Genomic DNA, 16,845 nt, shown 5'->3' on the forward strand with positions numbered 1-16,845 from the left:
GTGTCTGTAGTGTGTTCTGCTGCAGCTGCTTTCAGAGTGTGTGTGTCTCTGTAGTGTGTTCTGCTGAAGCTGCTTTCAGTGTGTGTGTCTGTGGTGTGTTCTGCTGAAGCTGCTTTCAGTGTGTGTGTGTGCGCGTGCAGTGTGTTCTGCTGCAGCTGCTTTCAGTGTGTGTGTGTGTCTGTAGTGTGTTCTGCTGCAGCTGCAGCTGCTTTCAGTGTGTGTGTGTGTGTGTGTGTGTAGTGTGTTCTGCTGCAGCTGCTTTCAGTGTGTGTGTCTGTGGTGTGTTCTGCTGAAGCTGCTTTCAGTGTGTGTGTGTGTGAGTGCGTGCAGTGTGTTCTGCTGCAGCTGCTTTCAGTGCGTGTGTGTGTCTGTAGTGTGTTCTGCTGCAGCTGCAGCTGCTTTCAGTGTGTGTGTGTGTGTGTGTGTGTGTAGTGTGTTCTGCTGCAGCTGCTTTCAGTGTGTGTGTGCGTGTGTGTTGTGTGTTCTGCTTTTGCGTGCGTGTGTGTGTGTGTGTGTGTGTGTGTGTGTGTGTGTGTGTGTGTGTGTGTGTGTGTGGAGTAGTGTAAGGTTTTCAAAGACAAAGGGCACTGTAAACATGTTAAATGCGTTTCTGGGTTTCTGGAGGGCACAGTGTCATTTGCTGCACATAACCAATCAATCTAGTTTAAGGAACTGGAAGAATTCATTTAGTGCAAGATAGGCACATAACTTTCCATAGGAGACGCAGATGTGTGCTGCAATACCTTATAATAGAAGTAGTTGTTCTAATACTGCAAAGAGCTACAGCACCTGAGTTAACAGGGCATGTGGGCGGAGCCTTGTGCAATTAGGCAGAATCGTGTGTGGTTATAGCAGGGGCATACTTCTCTGGATTATTGATTTTCTAATGTAGACAGGCATGGTGGAGAGGGGAGGGAGAAAGGGAGAGAGAGAGAGAGAGAGAGAGAGAGAGAGAATGAATGAATGAATGAATGAATGAATGAATGAATGAATTCAAAGTCTGTCCCGATGCTCAAGCGCATTAAACATGGCATGTAAGGAGGGAAGGTAGACACATGTGCCCAGGATGAGCTGACCAATAGCCGGCCTGTAAAAGCGGCATTTAACTGATATCTGGCAATGAGATCACTCTCACTCTTTCTCGGAGTGGTTCCTGAGAGGCTACAGGGGCGTGGTGGTGCACTAGATGCCAATTAACACAGACTTTGTGTGGGGGGTCTGGGGGGAGGGTTCAGTGGTGACAGTCTCTGCGCATGCTCAGGAGAGTAGTGTCTCCTGGTCTTGTGATTTCTATCTCTTGTTTTGCGCAGCCTCGGTGCAGTCCTGGGACCCTCAACATCATCCAGTCTCCCATGACGTTCCTCTCTTCCTTAGTGGGTTTGCTCTGAATCCTGCAAGAGGGCACCGCAGAATACTCCATTCAGGATCTCTAGGGAGTAATCCACCCAAGATCACAAGATAGGGATCCACCCAAGATCACTGGAGAGAAATCCACCCCAGATCACTGGAGAGGCTGCCATCCCAGATCACCACCCAGCGTCACTGGAGAGGAATCAATCCCAGTTCACGGGGGAGCAATGTCTTGGCAAGAGCCAGATGAGGTGAGTTGCCTCCTGGGTTGTTTCTTTGGGGACAGGAGTCATTGCTGCCAGCTGGACCCATGTCATGGGGCTCATCTTCAGCCATCCCTGGCATTTTAGCCACCAATGCTTTGGATTCTGGGATTTTTAGTGTCACGTGACCATTAAATATGCATCCCACGCCCCCGATCCCGACCCCCGGCGTACAGCATGGTGTTGTCTAAACAAACAGGAGTGCCTGAAGCTGTCCTTTATGACATGGGCCTTTTGCTGGGTATTCAGCGCTTACAATTGTATTTATGGAAGCGAAAGATGAGTTCATCAATCAGAAACACTGTCCATGGCAGTGAATAGAGAGCAGGAAATGATGGAGGTGGCAGAGGAGGAAATACAAGCGGTAAACCTGGGCAAGGGGCCTTATAGATTGGCAGTATACCATGTACATTATGTATACCTTTTTATAATCTCATGTAAAGGAAGGTGAAGTTGGTGATTGATAGGGAGGGGCGATGGCACTGTAGCAAACCTAAAAGTCTCCTGCAACTCAGGCGAGTCTCCAAAAACAGAACGCTGTCTCCCAGCCTCTGCTATTGGCTGTAATAATGACAAATCCACTGTCTGGCAACCACTCCCTCTGCCATTCTGCAGGGCAGCACCAAGGAGATGGGTGGGGTGTTGTGCTGAGCACTGCACGTGCCACGTTTCTCTGCTGGCTGTGACCCTCACGTGTGTCACTCCAGGAGCCCTCGTGTACTTGTACTCACCCAGGGGTGTACACAAGTAGGTTTAACATTGCCAATAAAACCCAAATCTAAGCCTCCATTGTCCAACAGCATTGGAACGCATTCACCGTGTGTGCGTTCTCTATCATCTTAAGTGTATCTTTCTCAGAGGATGTCTATACATGTACGGGAAAGGCACAGACATCAATATCCTGAGACCCGGCCTATCCTCTTCTAAAATTCTGCGGGTCTCTCAAAATTTACAGGGCCCTCCTGGGAGAGGAAATCTGAGGAGAAGAGTGGCTACCCCAACAGAGTGGCAGATGTTGCAGCCAGTTATCATCAAAGCCAAACTCTGAGGCTGTCTGCATGAGAGTCTATGGCACCCTTAATGCAAATGGCTCTCAGACTTAGGTATGTTTCTCCAGTATCTAATTATCACTGTGATAGTAGTGCCATTCTGTGGTCGACTTCTTAGCTAAGCACCCACATAGCAACTGTCTACCATTGGCCCTCATTACAACACCGGCGCTAAACCATGGCGCTATTAGCACCATGGTTGGTGCCGGTATTGTAACAAGTCCGCCATGGTGAAATGGGGAAGTACCACCCCATTCCAAGGTTGGCGGGGCGGTACTTCCGCATTTCACCATGGCCCTTCCCCATTCCCATTTTTGCCCCATAGGGCATAATGGGAATGGGGAAGGCGGTAATTACGGTACCGCAAATTGCGGTACCGTAATTACCCCCAAGGTCCTTTTGCGGGTCCCTACTTTAACGGCTGGTCCAGACCAGCCGTTAAGGTCGGGGCCCGCAAAGGGACCTCATAATTAGGCGCTAAGGGGTTAACGGCGCCACAGCCTTTTACAGCGCTGTTAACCCCTTAGCGCCAGGGTCGTAATGACCCCCATTGTCTGAGTTCCTGTCGCCTTGCTCAATTGTCAACCTGTCTCGTCTCTCTCTGTCTCGTCTGCCTGCACCCCGCCCTGTGTCCTTCCCTAGTGTTCTCCCCTACCCCTCCTACTCCCTTCCTCGTCTCTCCTCTCCCTACCTACTCTATGGTGCTCTCTGTCTCTCCTGTCTTCTCTAACAGCTTCTCTATTGACTATCCTGCTCTCCTCACTAAATCTGGTAGGAAGAAGTTTAAAAAGGATATCCCGGTCTCCAACCCAGGCCTCCCTATCGCTGACACCTATACCAGTGCCTCCTCCAGGCAAACTTTCACCGACATCCTCTTTGTCATTCCCTCGCCAGACCTATGGGCTCTGCATATGGTCTCTGTGCTTTCTCCTTTCTCTTCTTCTCGCATCAATGGTGGCACCCGGTGGAAGGCCCTTCTGGCCTCCTTCAACTCCTCTAAGGTCATTGTTAATGTTTACCTGAATGGTACTGTCTTGGTCCAACTCCCTCAGGCCAATCTTCTCCTCTTTGATAGATGCTTCCTGTGTCTCATCAATGTCCTTCCTTCTCCTGCTGTCCCCTCTCTTCCCTCCACGGCTTCCTTGCCCTCCCACTGCTGTCTCCTTCTTGGCTACCTTGCCCTCTCCTCCTTCCTCTGCTACACCACCACAGGGCGTACCTCTGATTTGTACCCCTCCCCGGAAGTCTTTCAAAGATGGCAACCTTCTCAATATTGCCACCCTTAACTCTCGCTCAGCTGTCAAACACTCCTCTGACATCTGCCGCCTCCTGGAGGAACTTGACCTCGATGTCCTCGGTCTCACCAAGACATGGTTCACGGCCAGCTCTGTCACAAGCTTTGACACTCTCCTCCCTGATGGCTACAAGATCTTCTCTGCACCAAGGTCCAACCGTGCCAGAGGGGATGTAGCCCTGATCTTCCCTGAGTGGATTCCTGCCTGTGTCATCCCCACTCAGACTTACTCCTCTTTCGAATGCCTGATCTGCAGGCTCTCTCTCTCTCTCCTAGCCATTCCCTTACTGTGGCTACTGTCTATCGGCCTCCTGGCCAGATTTCTTCCTTCCTCTCAGAATCGGTGGACCTTCCCTCTTGACCTCTGGTCTTGACCACTTAACTCCTCCTTCTTGGACACTTTAACATCCACCTGGATGCTTTCTGTCCTTACTCTGGACTCTTTTGTGACCTCTGTGACTCTCTCTCACTCTCTATACTCCTCTCTGGCCTGACTCACTCTGCTTTGCAGGGCACACTCTGGATGTTCTTATCTACTCAGACCTTCCCCTTTCTATCCCTCGCACCGCTTCTCTCTTCTGGAGTGATCACTTTCTTCTTTCCTCCCAGCCCACCCTTTCTTCCCCCCAGACTAAGCCAATTCCAGCACTACGACCCACCTTCTCGGTTATCCGACCCATGAAGAGTGTGTCAGTTGAGGCTTTCGCCACCACTTTCACACCCCCCCTCCCCCTTTGGCTGACTCACACCCTGACACAGCCCTTTTCATGCTCCACTCTGCTATATCTGATACTCTCGATGTTCTTGCCCCTGTCATGAGGATCCGCTTTAAGCCCAAACTCAACTGCAATTCCTGGTGCGACTCAGAGGTCGTCACCCTCCAACACAAGTGCAGAGTGGCTGAGCGTAAATGGCGTGCTTCTGGTACATCCTCTGACAAACTGGCCTGCCGCCTGCTCCAAAGGCAACACCGGCTCTCTCTCCGCACCCGCGTCTCCGCAGCATCTAACCATGCGGCCAAACCCTTTAAAATCTGCAAGGAACTGGCCAATCCTGCTGCAGTCTATACCTCTCCTGTCCCTTCCCAGGCCCTCTGCACGGCTCTGGCTTCTCACTTCATCTCTAAAACTCAGGACATCCTGTCCCCTCTGTCTTCCTCTCCCCCTCCGCCCTCTACTCCCTGCTCTTCCTTCGGCCCTTCTTCGGCCACCTCTCCTCCCTTCTTCTCTGCCTTTCCCCTTTTCTTCCCAGACAAGGTTTCTAGACAAGTCTGATCTATGAAAGTCTCATCAAAACAGGTTCATCCCTGTTCCTTCAAAACCATCAAGGACCACATTGACTCCCTGGCTCCTACTCTGGCCCACTTTTGCAATCACTCCTTCGCCACTGCAGTCTTCCCATCCCCCCTAAAGCACTCCATTCTGTACCCTCTCCTTAAGAAACCCTCTGACGACCCATCCTGCCCGGCTAACTATCACCCAATCCCCATCACTCCCTTCCTGGGCAAGCTCCTGGAAAAGCTGGCCATCTGCCAGCTTCATCTTCACACTGAATCTGTTGGTTGTCTTCATGACCATCAGTCTGGCTTCAGAGCTGCCAGAAGCACGTAAGCTGCTCTCCTGAACATCAGTGGAGACCTGCTTTCAAACCTTGTCTCCTACACCCCCTGTGTCCTCATCTTACTTGATCTCTCTCCATCAACCATGCCATCCTTCTCAACCTTCTCTGTGATAACCTGAGTATCACCGGTCAGGCCCTGGCGTGGCTGACTTCTTTCCTTTCTGAGCGACCCTCCCAGGTCCAACTTGGGTCCTTCCTCTCCTCTATCTGTGGTGTCCCCCAGTGGTCTAACCTCTCTTCCAGGCTGTTCAAACAATACCTGGCACTTCTTGCCCACTGCATTGCCGCTCTCTGCCCCAACTTTCAGTGCTATGCGGATGACACTCAGATCATTTTCAGGCTACCCTCAGCCACCTCCTCTCCCTCTCTCATCTCTGACTGTCTGTCTGCTATCCAGCAGTTGTGTGCCACCAATGATCTCTGCCTTAATGCCAGTAAGACTGTGATTCTCCTCATCGGCACACCTGCTCCCTCCTTTCCTGTCACTCTCTGGCCGGCCTCTCTTGGCCCTCTTCCTGCTCCCACCTGCGAGGCTAAAAACCTCAAGGATCATCTTTGACTCCACACTCTCCTTCTCTCCTCACATCTCTGACGTCTCTAAGAAGTCACGCTACCAGCTGCACCTCCTCCAGAGGTATTGTTCCTTTCCTCTCCTTCCCCCAGAAGGTCACTGTCTCCAGAGCTCTAGTTCTTTATAGGCTGGACTATTGCAACAGCCTCTTTCTAAATCTGCCTGCTTCTTCTCTCCGCCCTCTGCAACTCATCCAGAAAAGGACTGCTAGACTTGTCCTTTGCCTCAAGCCCAGGGATCGTATCTCTCCAGGACTGAAATCTCTTCACTGGCTCCCAGTGGCTGCGAGGACTAAGTTCAAAACCCTCTGCATTGTTCACAAGGCCTTCTGGGGCCTGGGGCCTCAATACCTTCAACTCTCTCTTCCTAAATATCTTCATTCTCGAGCTCTTCGCTCATCCACTCCGCTCTTTCTTCAGCTCGGGCCTCCCTCTGGAACAGCCTCCCTGCCTCTCTTAAACTTGAGGAGAACCATCTCCAGTTCCGGAAGCACCTCAAAACCTTCCTCTTTGCTTCTGTGTTCTCTCCTCCTCTCCCCTGCTGAATTCCTGGCTGAAACGGTACTGGCTACCTGGCCACCCTCTGATCTTGGGCCAGGTCCCCTCCCCCGCCATTTACATGTCTACACTGCCTCCTTGGCAACTCTGCACTTGGGGACTGTTTTTTGTATCCCTACAGCCCCCTAACAGCACTTGACACCTGATGCCTGCACTTACCCTTGCACTTGGCACCAGCTGGTTCTACTTTTCTTATTGCTTATTTTATTATCCCATTGTATTCTATTATTCCCATTGTACTGCACTGTCCCCACCCCCCTCCCACTCTGCCATTTTCCTCTTCCCCCTTCCCCTGCACGATCCGAATGACACTCAGCGTAGTAGGATTGCTGTCTCTGTCTTCCCTCTGTTCCTTCTCCCTTGCTGCGTTGCGCCTTGAAACACATGTGTACAGGTGCATTCTAAATGCCATATCATATCATATCAGGGGTTAGCATTGCAAGGCCTGGAGGATAGCTCAGGAGCAAATACGTTTGTCTTGGAAGAAAAACAACGCATTACAACACAGGTTTGAATCACAGTCTTGCGCTTAGAAACTGGTCTCCGATATTAAGCGCATTAAAAAAGAACAATTGTTGTGAAAAATGAAATGCACCAATCCCAATGTGCTTCATGGACTTAGCGATTGAAACACGCAACCCTTCTTTCACAGAGATATTTGTCAAAGATAAAGCTCTGTAATAATTCATATGTTCTCCAAAATGTAAAGCAGTGAATAGCCCTCACTTGCGCTTTTTAAGATGGGTATTTACATACAATGGGAGTGTACAGGACTGTGCTTCTTAGAGAGACATTCTCATATCATCTATAAATTAATCAAATACATCAAGTGGCTATCATTATAATTAAGAACAATCGTCAGAATATTTCATGCATCTAATATAAAAAAGTGCATATGGTTATTCTAGGTGGTAATAATATACTTTTTATGGTAAGTGTAACATTCGTATTATGGTTAAAATATTTACTAGAAGTGAGCCTAATAGAATAATATTTTCAACTGCTTCTTTTTTAAATGTAATAATGGTAGGACAATTAAATAATATCACCTTTTACAAAAAAATACACATCATTTTGTGTTTATTAATGTCCTTACTTCCGGGAATGGGATGTCATCAGATTAAAACCAATGACCTGCTTCTTCTGTGAGCCCCAAGGCAATGCTTCATTTTGCGTGCGGGCGACTGGTTGCTAGTGCTGCTAAACCAGCACATTTATTACAGTCTGCAAAAACACTAATAATTAACAAAAAGATGAGCAGGGCTTTGATGAGGTAGGTGAGGGTGGCAAGACTGAGGCGCAGGTCAGGAAAGAAGTACATTTGAGCATGCAATTATCTGATAGGCAAGGAAGATAGTATGTGAGGTAGGCATGAGGAGCTGAAAAGTGATATGATCAAAGGAAGAGGAGAGGAATTCAGGGGGGAAGAGGGAGGGATGGGCAAGCCTTGTTGATCATGAGACTTATTCCTCGCTCCTCTTCACTGGTGAAGGAGAGTGAGAGAAACCGACTGTACATGGAGTTGCAAGTGAGGCAGTGCCATGGTGTGTGTGATCCATGTCTCAGGGAGGAGAGTGGCAAGTGAGGCAGTGCCATGGTGTGTGTGAACCATGTCTCGGGGAGGAGAGTGGCAAGTGAGGCAGTGCCATGGTGTGTGTGATCCATGTCTCGGGGAGGAGAGTGGCAAGTGAGGCAGTACCATGGTGTGTGTGATCCATGTCTCAGGGAGGAGAGTGGCAAGTGAGGCAGTGCCATGGTGTGTGTGATCCATGTCTCAGGGAGGAGAGTGGCAAGTGAGGCAGTGCCATGGTGGGTGATGCATGTCTCAGGGAGGAAAGTGGCAAGTGAGACAGTGCCATGGTGGGTGATGCATGTCTCAGGGAAGAGATTGGCAAGCAAGTCAGTGCCATGGTGGGTGATCCATGTCTCAGGAAGGAGAGTGGCAAGTCAGGCAGTGCCATGGTGTGTGTGATCCATGTCTCAGGGAGGAGAGTGGCATGTGAGGCAGTGCCATGGTGTGTGTGATCCATGTCTCAGGGAGGAGAGTGGCAAGTGAAGCAGTGCCATGCTGGTGATCCATGTCTCAGGGAGGAGAGTGGCAAGTGAGGCAGTGCCATGGTGTGTGTGATCCATTTCTCAGGGAGGAGAGTGGCAGGTGAGGCAGTGCCATGGTGGGTGATCCATGTCTCAGGGAGGAGAGTGGCAAGTCAGGCAGTGCCATGGTGTGTGATCCATGTCTCAGGAAGGAGAGTGGCAAGTGAGGCAGTGCCATGGTGTGTGTGATCCATGTCTCAGGGAGGAGAGTGGCAAGTTAGGCAGTGACATGGTGTGTGTGTGATCCATGTCTCAGGGAGGAGAGTGGCAAGTGAGGCGGTGCCATGGTGTGTGTGATTCATGTCTCAGGGAGGAGAGTGGCAAGCGAGGCAGTGCCATGGTGGGTGATCCATGTCTCAGAGAGGAGAGTGGCAAGTGAGGCAGTGCCATGGTGTGTGTGATCCATGTCTCAGGGAGGAGAGTGGCAAGTGAGGCAGTGCCATGGTGGGTGATCCATGTCTCAGGGAGGAGAGTGGCAAGTGAGACAGTGCCATGGTGTGTGTGATCCATGTCTCGGGGAGGAGAGTGGCAAGTGAGGCAGTACCATGGTGTGTGTGATCCATGTCTCAGGGAGGAGAGTGGCAAGTGAGGCAGTGCCATGGTGTGTGTGATCCATGTCTCAGGGAGGAGAGTGGCAAGTGAGGCAGTGCCATGGTGGGTGATGCATGTCTCAGGGAGGAAAGTGGCAAGTGAGACAGTGCCACATGGTGTGTGTGATCCATGTCTCAGGGAGGGGAGTGGCAAGTGTGGCAGTGCCATGGTGTGTGATCCATGTCTCAGGGAGGAGTGGCAAGTGAGGCAGTGCCATGGTGGGTGATCCTTGTCTCGGGGAGGAGAGTGGCAAGTGAGGTAGTGCCCTGATGTGTGTGATCCATGTCTCAGGGAGGAGAGTGGCAAGTGAGGCAGTGCCATGGTGGGTGATCCTTGTCTCGGGGAGGAGAGTGGCAAGTGAGGCAGTGCCATGGTGTGTGTGATCCATGTCTCCGGGAGGAGAGTGGCAAGTGAGGCAGTGCCATGGTGTGTGTGATCCATGTCTCAGGGAGGAGAGTGGCAAGTGAAGCATTGCCATGCTGGTGTTCCATGTCTCAGGGAGGAGAGTGGCAAGTGAGGCAGTGCCATGGTGTGTGTGATCCAGAGTGGCAAGTGAGGCAGTGCCATGGTGTGAGTGATCCATGTCTCAGGGAGGAGAGTGGCAAGAGAGGCAGTGCCATGGTGGGTGATCCTTGTCTCGGGGAGGAGAGTGGCAGGTGAGGCAGTGCCATGGTGTGTGTGATCCATGTCTCAGGGAGGAGAGTGGCAGGTGAGTCAGTGCCATGGTGGGTGATCCATGTCTCAGGGAGGAGAGTGGCAAGCGAGTCAGTGCCATGGTGGGTGATCCATGTCTCAGGAAGGAGAGTGGCAAGTGAGGCAGTGCCATGGTGTGTGTGATCCATGTCTCAGGGAGGAGAGTGGCAAGTGAGGCAGTGCCATGGTGGGTGATCCATGTCTCAGGGGGGAGAGTGGCAAGTGAGGCAGTGCCATGGTGTGTGTGATCCATGTCTCAGGAAGGAGAGTGGCAAGTGAGGCAGTGCCATGGTGTGTGTGATCCATGTCTCAGGGATGAGAGTGGCAAGTGAAGCAGTGCCATGCTGGTGATCCATGTTTCAGGGAGGAGAGTGGCAAGTGAGGCAGTGCCATGGTGTGTGTGATCCAGAGTGGCAAGTGAGGCAGTGCCATGGTGTGTGTGATCCATGTCTCAGGGAGGAGAGTGGCAAGTGAGGCAATGCCATGGTGGGTGATCCTTCTCTCGGGGAGGAGAGTGGCAGGTGAGGCAGTGCCATGGTGTGTGTGATCCATGTCTCAGGGAGGAGAGTGGCAAGTGAGGCGGTGCCATGGTGTGTGTGATCCATGTCTCATGGAGGAGAGTAGCAGGTGAGTCAGTGCCATGGTGGGTGATCCATGTCTCAGGGAGGAGAGTGGCAAGCGAGTCAGTGCCATGGTGGGTGATCCATGTCTCAGGAAGGAGAGTGGCAAGTGAGGCAGTGCCATGGTGTGTGTGATCCATGTCTCAGGGGGGAGAGTGGCAAGTGAGGCAGTGCCATGGTGTGTGTGATCCATGTCTCAGGGAGGATAGTGGCAAGTGAGGCAGTGCCATGGTGTGTGTGATCCATGTCTCAGGGAGGAGAGTGGCAAGTGAAGCAGTGCCATGCTGGTGATCCATGTCTCAGGGAAGAGACTGGCAAGTGAGGCAGTGCCATGGTGTGTGTGATCCAGAGTGGCAAGTGAGTCAGTGCCATGGTGTGTGTGATCCATGTCTCAGGGAGGAGAGTGGCAAGTGAGGCAGTGCCATGGTGGGTGATCCATGTCTCAGGGAGGAAAGTGGCAAGTGAGGCAGTGCCATGGTGTGTGTGATCCATGTCTCAGGGAGGGGAGTGGTAAGTGAGGCAGTGACATGGTGTGTGTGTGTGTGATCCATGTCTCAGGGAGGAGAGTGGCAAGTGAGGTGGTGCCATGGTGTGTGTGATTCATGTCTCAGGAAGGAGTGTGGCAAGTGAGGCATTGCCATGGTGGGTGATCCATGTCTCAGGGAGGAGATTGGCAATTGAGGCAGTGCCATGGTGTTTGTGATCCATGTCTCAGGGAGGAGAGTGGCAAGTGAGGCAGTGCCATGGTGTGTGTGATCCATGTCTCAGGGAGGAGAGTGGCAAGTGAGGCAGTGCCATGGTGTGTGTGATCCATGTCTCAGGGAGGAGAGTGGCAAGTGAGGCAGTGCCATGGTGTGTGATCCATGTCTCAGGAAGGAGAGTGGCAAGTGAGGCAGTGCCATGGTGTGTGTGATCCATGTCTCAGGGAGGAGAGTGGCAAGTTAGGCAGTGGCATGGTGTGTGTGTGATTCATGTCTCAGGGAGGAGAGTGGCAAGCGAGGCAGTGCCATGGTGGGTGATGCATGTCTCAGGGAGGAGAGTGGCATGTGAGGCAGTGCCATGGTGTGTGTGATCCATGTCTCAGGGAGGAGAGTGGCAAGTGAAGCAGTGCCATGCTGGTGATCCATGTCTCAGGGAGGAGAGTGGCAAGTGAGGCAGTGCCATGGTGTGTGTGATCCATTTCTCAGGGAGGAGAGTGGCAGGTGAGGCAGTGCCATGGTGGGTGATCCATGTCTCAGGGAGGAGAGTGGCAAGTCAGGCAGTGCCATGGTGTGTGATCCATGTCTCAGGAAGGAGAGTGGCAAGTGAGGCAGTGCCATGGTGTGTGTGATCCATGTCTCAGGGAGGAGAGTGGCAAGTTAGGCAGTGACATGGTGTGTGTGTGATCCATGTCTCAGGGAGGAGAGTGGCAAGTGAGGCGGTGCCATGGTGTGTGTGATTCATGTCTCAGGGAGGAGAGTGGCAAGCGAGGCAGTGCCATGGTGGGTGATCCATGTCTCAGAGAGGAGAGTGGCAAGTGAGGCAGTGCCATGGTGTGTGTGATCCATGTCTCAGGGAGGAGAGTGGCAAGTGAGGCAGTGCCATGGTGGGTGATCCATGTCTCAGGGAGGAGAGTGGCAAGTGAGACAGTGCCATGGTGTGTGTGATCCATGTCTCGGGGAGGAGAGTGGCAAGTGAGGCAGTACCATGGTGTGTGTGATCCATGTCTCAGGGAGGAGAGTGGCAAGTGAGGCAGTGCCATGGTGTGTGTGATCCATGTCTCAGGGAGGAGAGTGGCAAGTGAGGCAGTGCCATGGTGGGTGATGCATGTCTCAGGGAGGAAAGTGGCAAGTGAGACAGTGCCACATGGTGTGTGTGATCCATGTCTCAGGGAGGGGAGTGGCAAGTGTGGCAGTGCCATGGTGTGTGATCCATGTCTCAGGGAGGAGTGGCAAGTGAGGCAGTGCCATGGTGGGTGATCCTTGTCTCGGGGAGGAGAGTGGCAAGTGAGGTAGTGCCCTGATGTGTGTGATCCATGTCTCAGGGAGGAGAGTGGCAAGTGAGGCAGTGCCATGGTGGGTGATCCTTGTCTCGGGGAGGAGAGTGGCAAGTGAGGCAGTGCCATGGTGTGTGTGATCCATGTCTCCGGGAGGAGAGTGGCAAGTGAGGCAGTGCCATGGTGTGTGTGATCCATGTCTCAGGGAGGAGAGTGGCAAGTGAAGCATTGCCATGCTGGTGTTCCATGTCTCAGGGAGGAGAGTGGCAAGTGAGGCAGTGCCATGGTGTGTGTGATCCAGAGTGGCAAGTGAGGCAGTGCCATGGTGTGAGTGATCCATGTCTCAGGGAGGAGAGTGGCAAGAGAGGCAGTGCCATGGTGGGTGATCCTTGTCTCGGGGAGGAGAGTGGCAGGTGAGGCAGTGCCATGGTGTGTGTGATCCATGTCTCAGGGAGGAGAGTGGCAGGTGAGTCAGTGCCATGGTGGGTGATCCATGTCTCAGGGAGGAGAGTGGCAAGCGAGTCAGTGCCATGGTGGGTGATCCATGTCTCAGGAAGGAGAGTGGCAAGTGAGGCAGTGCCATGGTGTGTGTGATCCATGTCTCAGGGAGGAGAGTGGCAAGTGAGGCAGTGCCATGGTGGGTGATCCATGTCTCAGGGGGGAGAGTGGCAAGTGAGGCAGTGCCATGGTGTGTGTGATCCATGTCTCAGGAAGGAGAGTGGCAAGTGAGGCAGTGCCATGGTGTGTGTGATCCATGTCTCAGGGATGAGAGTGGCAAGTGAAGCAGTGCCATGCTGGTGATCCATGTTTCAGGGAGGAGAGTGGCAAGTGAGGCAGTGCCATGGTGTGTGTGATCCAGAGTGGCAAGTGAGGCAGTGCCATGGTGTGTGTGATCCATGTCTCAGGGAGGAGAGTGGCAAGTGAGGCAATGCCATGGTGGGTGATCCTTCTCTCGGGGAGGAGAGTGGCAGGTGAGGCAGTGCCATGGTGTGTGTGATCCATGTCTCAGGGAGGAGAGTGGCAAGTGAGGCGGTGCCATGGTGTGTGTGATCCATGTCTCATGGAGGAGAGTAGCAGGTGAGTCAGTGCCATGGTGGGTGATCCATGTCTCAGGGAGGAGAGTGGCAAGCGAGTCAGTGCCATGGTGGGTGATCCATGTCTCAGGAAGGAGAGTGGCAAGTGAGGCAGTGCCATGGTGTGTGTGATCCATGTCTCAGGGGGGAGAGTGGCAAGTGAGGCAGTGCCATGGTGTGTGTGATCCATGTCTCAGGGAGGATAGTGGCAAGTGAGGCAGTGCCATGGTGTGTGTGATCCATGTCTCAGGGAGGAGAGTGGCAAGTGAAGCAGTGCCATGCTGGTGATCCATGTCTCAGGGAAGAGACTGGCAAGTGAGGCAGTGCCATGGTGTGTGTGATCCAGAGTGGCAAGTGAGTCAGTGCCATGGTGTGTGTGATCCATGTCTCAGGGAGGAGAGTGGCAAGTGAGGCAGTGCCATGGTGGGTGATCCATGTCTCAGGGAGGAAAGTGGCAAGTGAGGCAGTGCCATGGTGTGTGTGATCCATGTCTCAGGGAGGGGAGTGGTAAGTGAGGCAGTGACATGGTGTGTGTGTGTGTGATCCATGTCTCAGGGAGGAGAGTGGCAAGTGAGGTGGTGCCATGGTGTGTGTGATTCATGTCTCAGGAAGGAGTGTGGCAAGTGAGGCATTGCCATGGTGGGTGATCCATGTCTCAGGGAGGAGATTGGCAATTGAGGCAGTGCCATGGTGTTTGTGATCCATGTCTCAGGGAGGAGAGTGGCAAGTGAGGCAGTGCCATGGTGTGTGTGATCCATGTCTCAGGGAGGAGAGTGGCAAGTGAGGCAGTGCCATGGTGTGTGTGATCCATGTCTCAGGGAGGAGAGTGGCAAGTGAGGCAGTGCCATGGTGTGTGATCCATGTCTCAGGAAGGAGAGTGGCAAGTGAGGCAGTGCCATGGTGTGTGTGATCCATGTCTCAGGGAGGAGAGTGGCAAGTTAGGCAGTGGCATGGTGTGTGTGTGATTCATGTCTCAGGGAGGAGAGTGGCAAGCGAGGCAGTGCCATGGTGGGTGATCCATGTCTCAGAGAGGAGAGTGGCAAGTGAGGCAGTGCCATGGTGTGTGTGATCCATGTCTCGGGGAGGAGAGTGGCAATTGAGGCAGTGCCCTGGTAGGTGATCCATGTCTCAGGGAGGAGAGTGGCAAGTGAGACAGTGCCATGGTGTGTGTGATCGATGTCTCGGGGAGGAGAGTGGCAAGTGAGGCAGTACCATGGTGTGCGTGATCCATGTCTCAGGGAGAAGAGTGGCAAGTGAGTCAATGCCATGGTGTGTGTGATCCATGTCTCAGGGAAGAGAGTGGCAAGTGAGTCAGTGCCATGGTGGGTGATGCATGTCTCAGAGAGGAAAGTGGCAAGTGAGACAGTGCCATGGTGTGTGTGATCCATGTCTCAGGGAGGAGAGTGGCAGGTGAGTCAGTGCCATGGTGTGTGTGATCCATGTCTCAGGGAGGAGAGTGGCAAGCGAGTCAGTGCCATGGTGGGTTATCCATGTCTCAGGAAGGAGAGTGGCAAGTGAGGCAGTGCCATGGTGTGTGTGATCCATGTTTCAGGGAGGAGAGTGGCAAGTGAGGCAGTGCCATGGTGGGTGATCCATGTCTCAGGGGGAGAGTGGCAAGTGAGGCAGTGCCATGGTGTGTGTGATCCATGTCTCAGGGAGGAGAGTGGCAAGTGAGGCAGTGCCATGGTGTGTGTGATCCATGTCTCAGGGAGGAGAGTGGCAAGTGAAGCAGTGCCAGGCTGGTTATCCATGTCTCGGGGAGGAGAGTGGCAAGTGAGGCAGTGCCATGGTGTGTGTGATCCATGTCTCAGGGAGGAGAGTGGCAAGTGAGGCAGTGCCATGGTGGGTGATCCTTGTCTCGGGGAGGAGAGTGGCAGGTGAGGCAGTGCCATGGTGTGTGTGATCCATGTCTCAGGGAGGAGAGTGGCAAGTGAGGCAGTGCCATGGTGTGTGATCCATGTCTCAGGAAGGAGAGTGGCAAGTGAGGCGGTGCCATGGTGTGTGTGATCCATGTCTCAGGGAGGAGAGTGGCAAGTTAGGCAGTGACATGGTTTGTGTGTGATCCATGTCTCAGGGAGGAGAGTGGCAAGTGAGGTGGTGCCATGGTGTGTGTGATTCATGTCTCTGGGAGGAGAGTGGCAAGCGAGGCAGTGCGATGGTGGGTGATCCATGTCTCAGAGAGGAGAGTGGCAAGTGAGGCAGTGCCATGGTGTGTGTGATCCATGTCTCGGGGAGGAGAGTGGCAAGTGAGGCAGTGCCATGGTGGGTGATCCATGTCTCAGGGAGGAGAGTGGCAAGTGAGACAGTGCCATGGTGTGTGTGATCCATGTCTCGGGGAGGAGAGTGGCAAGTGAGGCTGTGCCATGGTGGGTGATCCATGTCTCAGGGGGGAGAGTGGCAAGTGAGGCAGTGCCATGGTGTGTGTGATCCATGTCTCAGGGAGGAGAGTGGCAAGTGAGGCAGTGCCATGGTGTGTGTGATCCATGTCTCAGGGAGGAGAGTGGCAAGTTAGGCAGTGACATGGTTTGTGTGTGATCCATGTCTCAGGGAGGAGAGTGGCAAGTGAGGTGGTGCCATGGTGTGTGTGATTCATGTCTCTGGGAGGAGAGTGGCAAGCGAGGCAGTGCGATGGTGGGTGATCCATGTCTCAGAGAGGAGAGTGGCAAGTGAGGCAGTGCCATGGTGTGTGTGATCCATGTCTCGGGGAGGAGAGTGGCAAGTGAGGCAGTGCCATGGTGGGTGATCCATGTCTCAGGGAGGAGAGTGGCAAGTGAGACAGTGCCATGGTGTGTGTGATCCATGTCTCGGGGAGGAGAGTGGCAAGTGAGGCAGTGCCATGGTGGGTGTGATCCATGTCTCAGGGAGGAGAGTGGCAAGTGAGGCAGTGCCATGGTGTGTGTGATCCATGTCTCAGGGAGGAGAGTGGCAAGTGTGGCAGTGCCATGGTGTGTGATCCATGTCTCGGGGAGGAGTGGCAAGTGAGGCAGTGCCATGGTGGGTGATCCTTGTCTCGGGGAGGAGAGTGGCAAGTGAGGTAGTGCCCTGGTGTATGTGATCCATGTCTCAGGGAGGAGAGTGGCAAGTGAGGCAGTGCC

At 53.1% G+C, this 16,845-nt stretch overlaps 1 protein-coding gene across 2 annotated transcripts in view; it reads left to right on the forward strand.

The window, feature by feature from the left end:
- The first annotated feature begins 1,293 nt into the window (after window positions 1-1,293).
- LOC138489395 (zinc finger protein 551-like) overlaps window positions 1,294-16,845 on the forward strand; it is a 151,197-nt gene continuing 135,645 nt past the window's right edge. For both annotated transcript variants that reach the window (XR_011274790.1, XM_069617116.1), the window contains exon 1: window positions 1,294-1,601. Coding sequence is in view for 1 of the 2 variants with exons in the window: in XM_069617116.1 (XP_069473217.1) it covers window positions 1,578-1,601 (24 nt within the window). In the remaining variant the exon portion in view is untranslated. The remainder of the gene's footprint in view (window positions 1,602-16,845) is intronic.

This window comes from Ambystoma mexicanum, chromosome 9, assembly GCF_040938575.1.
Source record: "Ambystoma mexicanum isolate Mex_15411 chromosome 9, UKY_AmexF1_1, whole genome shotgun sequence".
Taxonomy (NCBI): Eukaryota; Metazoa; Chordata; class Amphibia; order Caudata; family Ambystomatidae; genus Ambystoma; species Ambystoma mexicanum.